At 38.0% G+C, this 12814-nt stretch overlaps 1 protein-coding gene and 2 long non-coding RNA genes across 3 annotated transcripts; 2 read left to right on the top strand and 1 right to left on the bottom strand.

The window, feature by feature from the left end:
* Positions 1-371: 371 nt before the first annotated feature.
* LOC147475098 (uncharacterized) lies at positions 372-5599 on the top strand. The gene is made up of 5 exons (XR_015207457.1): positions 372-622; positions 2582-2735; positions 2861-3002; positions 3178-3346; positions 5013-5599. It is a non-coding gene; the product is annotated as an uncharacterized LOC147475098 (long non-coding RNA).
* LOC147475099 (uncharacterized) lies at positions 1451-2580 on the top strand. Its single transcript, XR_015207458.1, has 2 exons — positions 1451-1561; positions 2522-2580. It is a non-coding gene; the product is annotated as an uncharacterized LOC147475099 (long non-coding RNA).
* Positions 5600-6811: 1212 nt separating the features above from the next.
* On the bottom strand, positions 6812-8161 carry LOC147475100 (uncharacterized). Its single transcript, XM_086582078.1, has 3 exons — positions 8011-8161; positions 7740-7824; positions 6812-7617 (listed from the first exon to the last, which is right to left on the bottom strand). Exons 1-3 carry the CDS (start codon positions 8020-8022, stop codon positions 7052-7054), a joined length of 663 nt encoding a protein of 220 aa, XP_086438204.1. The 5' UTR covers positions 8023-8161; the 3' UTR covers positions 6812-7051.
* Positions 8162-12814: the final 4653 nt, after the last annotated feature.

Consider the following 12814-nt stretch of genomic DNA (forward strand, 5'->3'; position numbering starts at 1 on the left):
TTATTAAGAAGCAACAAGAGTAGTGGATCAGAAAGCAACAAAAGTCAACAAAAGCTGTTGTATGGGCTGGGCTTCTGTTGGCGTGCTGGGCTGAAATTTAAATTGGGTCGGATGGGGTGGGTTTTGAAACAGTGTCGTATAGCACGGGCATACACTAGTATTCTATAATTAAAATTTTTTTGTTACAAAATATTTCATGAAAATGATCCCGTTCGTTGAAAACGGGCTCAAAAACTAGTAGATAACAAGTGGTCCATCGCCAGCGGCGGTCAAAATTATTTTGGAGAAGCACGTGACTTGCACACACAAGGGTAGACTGGGTATTCAACACTCACTCTTTTTATTCAACGCACTCTCTTAGGCTGGTCATCGAGTTGAGCTGCTCACGAGTAACTCGAGCTCGACTCGACTCAAACTCGTCCGCGCAAAAGTATGAAGCTGAAGCCCCTTCCAGTGCTGGATGAATGTGGATAGCCCAACCCAGAGACTACATCTCTCTTGGAGGTCCTCCATCTTTGAAACTACAACATTGGAGTAATGCCGCAAAGTCTCAGGATCCAATTTGCAGTATTTGATAGCTCTGGACTCAGACACGCGTCACCTCTCGTCTTCGAGTTTTGTTGTAAGACCTCACGCTTCCAAACTCTTATACAATATGCTGATTGCACTTCTTCTGTGTTAACTATCAGTATGTGATTAGGATCATCGAACAGGAACTTCTTATTGATTTAAACATCTACACATGAAACCTAATAATCTTACATTTGACATATACACTCATTTTCCCATAATAGTTTATATTCAGACGTTATCAACTACCTAATTATTTTGTTGTTTTTATTTTTTTGTCGTAAACCAACCAAGGTTACATCATGGGCATATTGGATAATATATGGTGCTTAATCCAAGCCCAATGTGATTTCAGGCCTCAGATTGTCACCTATGTGTAGCAATTCCTATTCATTTGTTAGATTCTTGTATTTTTCAGCAATGAAAAGGGAAAAATGTCTTTCTATATTTTTCATATATTTCTGTTATGAGTTCATTTTTTTATTTTTATTTTCTGTAAATTTAAGAGCGCTTACATTTGAAGTCATTTCGTCATATGAAAAAAAAAAAACTTTTGAAGTCATTTCGTCAAAATAATAACTTTTCAACCATTTAATTCCTGCAAGTTTTTCCAGAAACAATCCCAGCCATGAGAAAGGCCGAAAACTGTCAACTAATAGAAGACTCAAAACTTTGAAGGGGACGAAGGCCCTTACCCAGCAAGGCAGTAAGAAGGGTTAATGATACTCCATTCCAATTAACGACAGAAGTTGTTTGGAAGGTTTTGTTGGGTAGGGATTAATTGGGAAAAGTGGGATTAACTATATCTTCCCATGGAAGAAGGTGGGTTGGGGTGTATACTTATGCGTAAAGCTTTAATAGCTAAATCTTTGTGGAGGTATGTGGAAGAGGAGGAACATTTGTTGTGTAAGCTTAGAAGAAATATGGAGAGGGGGAGACCAAGTGGTACTTGGAGGACCGAAAAATCCTTGTCTTTTTGCACACAAGTAAGGTATATTTTGTAGAAGTAAGAGAATAATGTTACGGAGTATAGGGAGGATCCCTTTACAACATTAGAACCTTCAGGTGAACCTAAAGTCACTTCTCTGAGGACATTCTATAACTCTTACAAACTCATGCCTACTACTACTCCATAGAGACACATCTTTGGAAAAGTGTGATCCCTTGTTTGCTGCTACATCTGCAGCAAAATTCGCTTCTCGGAATACATGTATAATCCTAACCTCCTGAGGCTTGTTGGTTACTCTGACCCATCTCTGCCTCAGTTGCCAAGGTACTTTATCCTCTTTAAAGGAACAAATAGCTGCGGAAGAGTCAGCTTCTATCCATATTTTCATCTATCCGTGTCGTGTTGCAATCTCAACTGCAAGTACAATGGCCATACTCTCAGCTTCAAAGTTAGTAACAACTCCAAGCCCTTGAGCAAGCACCCCTACAATTTCATTTGTGCTGTTTCTACTGATCACACCAGCACCTCCATATCCAAGATTCCCTAGAAGGACCGAAAAATCCTTGTGGATTTACTGGTTTGAAGGGCATAATGATGGGTTGGGACAAATTTGTTTAGGGAGTCGCTTTCTCGGTACTGGAGATTCGTTATACTTTTAGGGGGACATTTGGGTCGAAGAAACTCAACTCAAAAAAAGACAGAAGCAGCACATCTTATTTAGGCTCAGCCTGTGATTGTTGGTGTATCAGTTGCAGGTTTAAGTGCAATTAAGTGGAATTTGTTGTTTGCCTTCTTAGAAGAAAGCAAGGATCTTGAATTATATGGAGAGATAAATAAATGGGGTGGATTGGGAAAGCAACACTTAGAAGGGGTTTCAATGAGTTATTGGGAGTTTCATTGTTCATTTTCTGCTTTTTTCCATTTGGGAAGTGGATTCTTTGTTTTAAACTTCTTCTTTTTCTTTTTATTATTATTTTCTTTTTCTTAATGTTGTTTTTCCAGATTACCCTGTGAATACCATATGTACTTCTGGAATGAAATTCTCTTGTTATATGGGTCCAGCAACCGCTTGTTCCATTGGTGCGCTATTATAGCCAATGTTGCCGACCTAGTGCAGACGATGATAGTCATTTTTCTCCCTTTCTTACACCTTGAGCTGCTGACAAGTACAATGGGAACATAGTTCTTTTCTCCCCAAACTGGGCAGGCTCAAGAGGTTTGCACATAACAACAAGTTTTCCGATTGCATGATCTGGTTATACTCACCCTCTGTAAACATTTTTGCTGTCTGGGCTTCTACTTCTATCTCTGGTGTTCATGTCTTTATGGTTTCACTGCCAGGGTAGGAACTCTTTGGTTCTCTCCACAGCTGGTTCAACTCCACTTGCAACCCAAGCCTCAGGAGTTATGCAGAGCTCCCTCGCTGTGATGCAGCAACCAGTTCATGTTTTCTGACAGCCCTCTCGTGTACATGTATCGTATTGTAAGCCTAATTCTTTTTCTTATGACCAATACTTAACTAACCCCGCTTATCCTCAGCAATGCAACTCTCTATAGGGGGGGTATGGGTTGTGCTGTGTTGCAACCACATAAAAAAAGAATATAGATTCAGTATGACCCATCATCTTGTTTTTTGTTGTGAAGTTTTATGGCTGAAGCTGCAGGCGCACAGCAGAACCTTGCAAATGGGCCATCTACCAGTTCTTTTGTTTCTCAGGGCCCTTTGTATTCTTTTCCACCATCCAACACTATATATGCTAGCAAAAATGAAGGAAGCTATGGTGCAAACCTGGGCTATAAAATTGTTGAGTACTCACCGAGTAATTGGTAAGTACTCGCTACTCGCTGCTTAGCCGACCCGACTAACAATTTAATCCCCGATCACAATCGGGCTCAAAAACTCCCCGAGTACTCGGCCAATTAGGCCCGATTAGCTGATTAGCCGAGTAATTGTGTTCACTATTTCAATGTTAAACATTGAACTCGACATTTTGCCGCCGATTCGACCAACCCTCGATTCTGTAAAGTTCTACACTTTAATCATATTTATTTTAGTTGATTGAGTGTTTTAATTGTTTATTTATTGATTGGGTTCTTAATTGGCTTCATTATGTTGGTATTTCAAAGTTAAATATATTTAATAATTATTTGTAAAAAAATATAGTGTTATGAAAAATTGTCCGAGTAATCCCGATTAATCCATTACCGATTGCACCTACTCGCTACTTGCTCTTCAAGCGAGTAACGACCGAGTAGCGATTTAACTGCACAGGTGCAAACAACTATGGGAACAACTATAGCCCCAGCTATGGATATCAGGTATGATGATGACCTACTCAATTGGTTGTTAGAACATTAGTATATCAATTGCAAAACTAACCTGGTATGAGATCATATAATTTTCTCAAAGGCAGTTGTAATGATTCACTAAAAGATTGGTGTTAAGGATAGACCATAGGACACGCATGTGTACATGTGTATAATTGGTTCAGCTGTACATTTGGCCAATCTTTGTTCTAGTCTCTTTAACCTTTGACCATATTCCTCTGTTTCATGCAGTTGGTTTATCCTTTGAAGGACCATAATTCTTGTAAAATCTGGCCTGCCCATGAATATATATATATATATATATATATTCCTTTTTTTTTGCTTCCTCTGGTGTTCCATGACTAGTAGTCCGACATTTATTTCTTAACTGCCTTAACTATTTGGTGAAACTCTTAAAAGTAATGGATTCTTTGTATATAAGGGCTTTGTATCTACTTTCTACACCTGAGAAAACCATCTTTTTTTGGAAGACAAAGCTTATATATATCAAGCAATAGTTTTTTTGGAGCATTCGCCATCCCTTTCCCATAAGAAGCTTCTAATGATCTTCTCAATTTGCTTAGCAACTCCTTTTGAAATTGGGAAGAGGGAGAAAATAGTTAGGGATGTTGTTGAGTGTGGATTGAATCTTAGGAAGGCTGCCACCTTTTGGACAAGCATTTGGTATTCCAACCCGCCGAAGAGATCTTTTTCAATAGCCTTGTTCCCTATAGCCTTTGGCTTGCTCTTCTCGCTTAAGGTAGACCGACAGATTGTTCAATAGCCTGTTCCCTACGCCATGTCCTGAGTCCTGACAGATTGGAGATGTCTTGTACACTAGTATCATCTTCAGATGAATCCCAGACAAACCTTAATTACAGCCCCAATTTAGTTACTGTATATATTAGTTCTTTTAGGAAAATTTTGAAGTCGAGCTTAATTAGTATTTTAGGGTTGTTCAGGCTATTTCTAGCATTGGAGTTGTTTTAATTACAAATTCATGTTTCTATTTCCATTTGAGTTTCCTTTAGATTAGTTTTGGATTATTTGAAGTACATGTAAGTCTGTTCTGCTCTCCGTTCTTTGTGAGAACGAGGTTTACACCTGGTGGTTTCTAAGTGTTACGTATATAATACATATCCCAATACATTGAAACCATTGAAGTGCAATTTTTCTTTTCTGACAGATGCAAAATCCTCTCTCCCAAATATATTGTTACATGCCTCCCCCACAATCCTCAAGACTTTCAACAAAATGTAGGCGCCAGTCCTGGTTTCGGGGCCATGAGATGCAGGTGGAGATCCTGGTTCTGGACCATAAGTTGCAGGTGGAGGTCCAGGTTTTGAATCACAACTTGCAGGTGGTGGTCCTGGTTTTCGGCTGAATCCATACTATATGTGGCCTCCTTGGAAACATGATGTCTACTGTCCATCAGCCAACCTTCCTCCCATGGAGAGACTACAATACATGGTTTATCCTTGTGTGAAGGAGGTGCATCTAGAGGAGTTCATTTTACAACCAATGCTCAACCCCCTCAAGCAGTTTTTGCTCCGGTATGTTCTATATACACAACCAGAAAAAGAACAAGCACACACTTCTGTTTATAGCTTAGGTTGTTCCTGCTACATGTAAAGGCAATTTCTTGTATAGTTATTCGTAGAGAATATCTCTTGATGCATTCTAGGAAACCCCTTTGGTTTAGTCCCGTGTTGGTTTATGTATTACGAGAAATTTTTAGAATATTGTTTGGTTGCTAATATGATGTTTTTAGTATAGGTTGTTTTTATATTTAAAATTAATTCTTAAGATTAGTTATTTAGTTTCTAAATTTAGATTAGAAGACTAGCCTCTAAATTCATAGTTTTGTTAGCTATCATTGAGTTGTAGGCCTTTGGCCATACTAGGTTGATTGATTGATAAACTTCATGTTTGTGTGAGAAATGTTTTCTCTCCTGGCAGGAGTGTTCTTGTTTGATAACTATTTTAAAGGAAATTACAAACCATAACTTGTCATCTCCCTTCTTAAATTTGTGGGTTTCAAGTCCGGTTGTCGAGCACAACAACTATAGTGGCTCACAAACAACCTGTTTGTGATTCTTCGGTGTCGCGTTCATATCCCTAGTTCATATCCCTATTGCACACAAATGCATCATCCTCACGCAATGTCATTGCCTTTGTGCAGTCCACTTTCTTTAATATGGATGGTGCTCATTTGGGACCAAACGTTTAGGATAAGGATTCGCAGTTTGTCTTGCAGCTTTTAGGAAACATAGGTTAAATGAGGTGACTTTATCTTGCACCTTTCTGAAACATGAATAAACCTGAGTTTCGGTAGTAACATACGCAAATTCCGCTTTCCTATGCATTTGACGTAAAAAACGAAAAGATTTCTTTTTTTCTTATTAAAATTGAATTTATGAAAAATCTAGAAAGATATAATGTTTGCAAGAGTGGATGTTAAGGATTCGTCCTCCTTCAGTCCATAAAAATTGAATATGCTGCTGGATATTGGCAAGAGGTCTTATGGCAAAACATTATTACCCTGCTCTGCAATTCAGCTGAAGAGGGTTTTTGTAATTGGATTATTTGAAATGCATGCAAGTCTGTTCTGCTCTTTAGTTTTTTTATAATTTTATGAAAACGAGTTCACACTTCGGTGGTTTCCCAGAACATTGGAACCATTAAATTCATTGAAATGGTATATACAGATGCAAAATCCTCCTCAAATATATCGTTACATACCCCCAGTCAATCTTGTGTACCGAAATCTGTTTCTGCAGTACCAAACGTTCTTCAAATCCTTGCCTGAACAGTGAACACATGATAGCATTAGATTCATTTATGAACATCAAACTGAGATCTAAGAAACAACTTTTGTTTCCAACGAGATGCGGCTCCCATGGGAGTGTGTATTACCCAAGTAAATTTATGTACTGAATTAGCTCTAAATGTAGCTGAACATCATTGGCTAAGTATGGCACTGAATTTTCTCAAAGTCCAACCAAGACCCAAGTTAGACACTTTTCTTTGATGACCAACATCAACTACTAAAAACTTTACATTTTAGTTTAAAAACATCAATTAATAACACTTCAATGTGTTTCATTAATTTCTCGTGTAATCCACTAGTGTGTATGGTTCCTTTATTACCATGTGTGATTGTGTATCATGGAAAGACTCATTACTAATCACCCCACCCTTTTGTGAATAATCTGCTATAATGCATTAACTGATGTTGCATGTATTTGGATTCTCTTCACTAGCGTAGTAATCACATGAACTCACGCAGCGCCTATATCCTCCACAACCGCAGCTGCATGGTACTGATCTGCTTCCAAAATAATCATAACATGGTGATGGTGCTACTGGCAGTTGATAGCCGCAATGACACTGTCCCCCACCGTAGCCCTCATAACACGGTCTACAACACCCCCCAAACGGTGGTGGTGGTGGTGGTGGGTAACCATTGAAAATTGGACCAATGATCTTTACTTGCGGTGGCATTGGTTCTACTGGAGGTGGAGCTGGTACCGGTTCTACTGGAGGTGGAGCTGGTACCGGTTCTACTGGAGGTGGAGCTGGTTCAACCGGTGGGCTCGGTTCATCCTCGATAGGAGGGTTGTCCGGTTCAGGATCAGGTTTCTCTGGTTCCCTAATCTGTATGACTTCAATACTTTTAATTACCTTCCCAGCTTTGCAGCATAACTTCTTAGCAAACTTGCATGGGCAGCAGAAGAAACCAGTAATGATCACCGTATTGTTCTCCTCATCAAATATCTTGCTTTGTATTTCTCTTGTTTTTCAAGATGAAACACAAAAATACGTTTTTATCTAAGTTTCAATTCAAGGTTCACTCATACTAATAAAATCAATTAAAGCCATATTCAAACTCAGAAGAAGATAGAGAACTCACGACAGTCGAATTTACACAGAACTTGTCTGATCTTGTTGTAGCATTTTGGACAGTGAAGATCAACTTTTAGCACCAGTGTTGAAAGCTGCAACAAAATAAATCAAAACATGCATTTGTTCATCATAATTCAATATAACAGGAAAAATCTATATGGAACTCAATATTACTTCACAACATGAATCAGAATAAATGCAGTAGTTCAACAACAACATACAATAAAGAACATGTAAGTATGAAAAAATAGTATAAGCGTGGAGTGTAATACACATACTTTTGTTGCCATAGTTTGAAGAGCACCTCTGTTTCAGCACCAAAATTCCAGAGGATGAGAATGATTAGCATCTGACTCAAATATGTGCTTTTTGTTGAGAGAATGATGCAATGTACCGACGAAATATTGCGTGTGAAAGTAGGAAGGACGTAGTACACTCCAACCAGAAAAATAATTACACGTGTCGACAATGTCACTCTCTTATTTTAATTACGCATCATTTCCTATTGTTACGAGGTACTCCCGTGTTTCATTAACTTTTGATGATCCCCATGCCGTACACGTGGGCTTGTATAAAGTTAGGGGCCATTTGTTTTTGTCTATTATAAGACTTCAACCTTTTATGAGATGTGGCCCAGTGATTTTGGACATTTTTTTTGTTTGTTTTTTGCTTCTTAAAAGAGGCATTCTACTATAAATGTCTTATAAGAGGCTCCAATTCTATAAATCTGCGAATTAGATCTACTTCAATTCTAAAGTCTTTATAACTCAAAAATGACTCAAACACTCCCCGGCCCATATACCCCCAAAGATCATTTCTTTCTTTCTTCCTTTTCATTATCTTATTTTTCAAATAACTCCATTACCTTAGTCACCACCGACTACCACCACCACCTGCTGCCACCACCACCACCACCACTACCACCACCATCCACCACCACCATCATTACCTCCCACCACCACTACCATCGTTTATTAAGACTATCACCACCACCACATCTTTATTAAAATCACCACCACCACCACTACCACCGTCTTATTAAGACCAATATCATCACCTCCACTACCACCACCACCGTCTTATTAAGACTATCACCACCACCACCATCGTTTATTAAGACATCCACCACTTCTACTACTACTATCATCACCATGCTTTATTAAAACCAATATTATCACCTCCACTACCACCACAACCGTGCTATTAAGACCACTACCACTACCACCGCCAATTAAGGTAGTTTCCTAAAATAGATATTCTAATTATCAAAATTGATTTGAAACTGAAAATCAAACTATACGTTTATTTCAAATTAATATATTCAAGTTAAATGTGATGTAAAGTAGGATTATATTTGTCAAATAACCATCTATAAGATGTCATGTATTTGTTTTTTCTATTTTTAAAAGTGCTTATAAGAGGAACTTAAAATTAAAAACAAACCACTTTATAAGACCATCTTATAAGACCCTCTTATAACTTAACCCAAAAAAACAAATAGCCCCTTAGTTTACTTGTTTCACTTAACTTCATAGAGGATTGACTTGGTGATCACGTGGTCTATTTTCAGGTAGATGGAAGTATGGAACATCATCTTCAATGATCTAGCTAAAAACGAAAACAGTGGCGTAGTGTATTCTTAAAAGTGGCCACGGTAGTTGTGGTGTAGTCATAGTTCTGATTCCGAACGAAATTTCGGAATTCCATTTGAAATTTCGGTTTTTCAAAAAATTAGAATTTCAAATATAAAATTGAAATATTTAAAATTCTGAAATTATTTGAAATTCTGAATATAATAAAAATCGAAATTTATTAAATTTCGATTTTTAAATTTATCAGAATTTCAAAAATTCCAAAATTTCGAACTATGGGTGTAGTGTATTCTTAAAAGTAGGCATGTGGTAGTTATGAATTGTGATCCGATGCGGAATGGTTAGTTCTAAAGTCACTTTTTGGGGAAGTACTGCTTTTTACTAGAAAAGGTCTTATCAAGATTGTTTGGTTTGGAGACTAGTAGTTTTCTTTTGGTAGTTGGTAATGGTATAAGGATCTATAGTTGAACAAAATAAATGGGGAAATGAGTAAGCAGGGAGTTAACAAGAGGGTCATTAATCGCTCTATCCAAATGTTGGATTTTTATTAAAAAACTGTTAGATTTTTTTACCTTATTATAATATAATATAATAATGAGTAGTGCCGACCTTAGTCACACAAACCGTGTACAACTGTACATGGGATAGTCCCGATCTTAAACCACTGTTTGGCGTTTTTAGTCCAAAAGGTCATCCAAATTCCAAACAGCGCTTTACAGTTTTTGGAGAAGTTTTGATTAATCAATCCGTAGATTTCTATTACCTGAAGACCCAATCCACTGTTCTGTACAAAACAATTACAGATTTGAAGAAAGCCAACATGGATTTTGAACCTCAACTAAGAAAAATGAAGATCAACAAAAGAAGGAAGAAAGATAAGTGTGTGAAAACCCAGTTGAAGGAATGAAAATATGATGTTTTGAAGAAGTAGCTAGTGATGCTTCTTCAGTTTCAGCGAGATGTGTTTGCTTCTCTGCAACCATTTGATGGCATCGTGGCTTTCCCTAAACTCTGAAAGTGCAAAGGTCCAAAATGGAGACAAGGATCAAAATACAGTACTCCCCATCTTAAATTAGCACTAGGTACTACTCAGTTCTCTTACCGTGTAATCAACTCATTAGTGTTGACTGTCAACCCACTATTTTGAGTGAAATACAAACCTGATGGGATAATAGCAAGGCCCAAAATATCGATATCGATCAATATATCGGTGTACTCAAAAACCGATATATATCGGATATATCGGATATTTCGGATATATTCATTTTTTTTGGTAACCAGTCCAAACTATTTAAAATATCAGAAATATCGGATATATCGGAAATATAATATCGGAAATATATTGGAAATATCGGATTTATATTTTAAAATGGTCAAAAAGTCAACCGATATATATCGATTATATCGGAAATATCGATTATATCGGCGATATAAAGTTTCATATCGGAAATTCCGATATATATCGGGAAAAAAAGAGTTCTATATTCGGTGGATATATGTCGGAAATATCGATGTCGGTGTACCAAAATACCGATATATATCGGCGATATTTTGGTCCATGGATAATAGTAGGGGTGTCTCTTTTTGCCGAATTTCCGGTTTTTTTGAAATCCGATCCGAAATTGGTCTGGTTCTGGGTGTAGTTTTCATGAGCCGATTTTCCGATTTCCGAAAATTCCGAAAAAAAATTGGATCGGATTTGGATATAATTCTAAAATCCGATCCGATCCGAAAATTCCGATATTATTGCCAATTTATTCCGAAATATATACTTTTTTCACTATCCACTTGATTAGATCTCGACCCGTTAATTCATTTTCTAGTTTTTTTACTTCCAAAACAAAACAAAAATATAACTACCGCTACTTCCCACTTTGAATTGGACCACTTCTCACCGTCATTACACCGCGTCTGCCATAACAACAATGATATGAAAAAACATGTCATTGAGTCATACAATGACTTCCGACCAATCCAAAAGCCAAATCCAATAGATAGAATATTATGTAAAGCTACTTTGAGTCCAAGACCATAATCCATTATTTATCGCGGACACTTCACGCTTTAATTTCCACACACGAAAAAAGATTGAAACATTCTGAATACCCGGACCTCAACCGTAATGCAATGCTTGCTATTGGTGGTGCGGCGGTTCTTTTTCTCGTTTTTTCTTGGATCACTTGTTTGAATGAAAATGAGTTTTCTCAGTAAACAAGTGCGTATTGTTGTTGGTGCATTGGTGTTGTGGACATGGTTTTCTCTCCCTACAATGAACATTGGCGTATGATATTCCAAAAATAATTGAAAGTAAAGAGATCTTTGAAAATTTACCAAGTATTCCGAAATTTCTGAGTTATTTCGAAATTTCCGAAAGTTCCGAAATTGGAAATATATTTTGAATCCGAAAAAAAATTGTATTGGATTTGGCTAGCATATTAGGTTCCGAAAAAAATTTGGAAAAATTCCGAAGGAGGTTAATCCGATCCGAAGTCACCCCTAGCTAATAGGCAAAGCTTATAGTTTTGCTTTTTTGTTTTTCTCCTTAAATTATTTATTACTAATTAATGCCCGTTGTAGGGGAGCGATATCCTATCATGCACGCGTGCAACATAAGCGAACTAAGGAAATCGACCTCCACGACCGACCTGTGAGCAGCTCCCTCGAGAACACATATGTGCGCAGCATAAGCGAACTTAGTACATCGACATCCAAGACCGATCTGTGAGTAGCTCCTTTCAGGTAGGTGGTATGAACATAGATGTCTCGGTACGAACACATGGCCAAAAACAGAACGCTTTGGATAAGGCCACCACTAGGGGTAATCATTACCAGGATCTTACTTGCACTTCCTACCACCGGGAAATAGGGGTGGCCGCACTAACTCCCAATCATCATATGACTTATAATATAACCAGCCCAACACTCCATCACGATCTCCACACACGTGTCCCTCAATTGACATATCATCAAGCCTATAAATACCACCTATTTGAACTACGTCGGGCTTGATTCCTCTCTCCCTGGAAAAAGAGAAAATACAAAATAAAGAGGATACGTAGCCAGCTCGCTCACAAGCGAACTCGGTCCACCTAGAAAATCTCAACCCTCTTCCCTCTCCTATCGCAAACACTAAGGAAAACCAAAACGCTCCTTTACATTGGCGCCGTCTGTGGTTTCGATTACTTGAGAAATCACGTTACCCTAACTACAAACTATCCAATTCTCAAGCCCACGAAGCATGGTCAGCCTTGAAGCTCAGGTTCAACACCTTGCAGAACAACTGGGTGTAACAAATGAAAGCATTTCCTTGCTTAGGCAAGAAAATGCTACTTTAAGGGCCCAAGTCGACGCTTATCAACAGCAACCAGTCGGCAATGTTGCTGAAAATGGCATCAACGAGGTTAATCAGCAGATTAACGAATTGTCACATAGGATAGGCCAAAGTGCAGTCAGAAAAGACGCAACCCAAATTGTTCAAAAAATGCTCAAG

The sequence above is a fragment of the Coptis chinensis genome, chromosome 9 (assembly GCF_015680905.1).
Source record: "Coptis chinensis isolate HL-2020 chromosome 9, ASM1568090v1, whole genome shotgun sequence".
Classification (NCBI taxonomy): Eukaryota; Viridiplantae; Streptophyta; class Magnoliopsida; order Ranunculales; family Ranunculaceae; genus Coptis; species Coptis chinensis.

Bases quoted from the DNA above. Each gene is read 5' to 3' on its own strand.
- LOC147475100 (XM_086582078.1), bottom strand. The intron at 7,618-7,739 runs GTGAGTTCTCTA...GAAAAACAAGAG, and splicing joins TCTGTGTAAATTCGACTGTC to AAATACAAAGCAAGATATTT.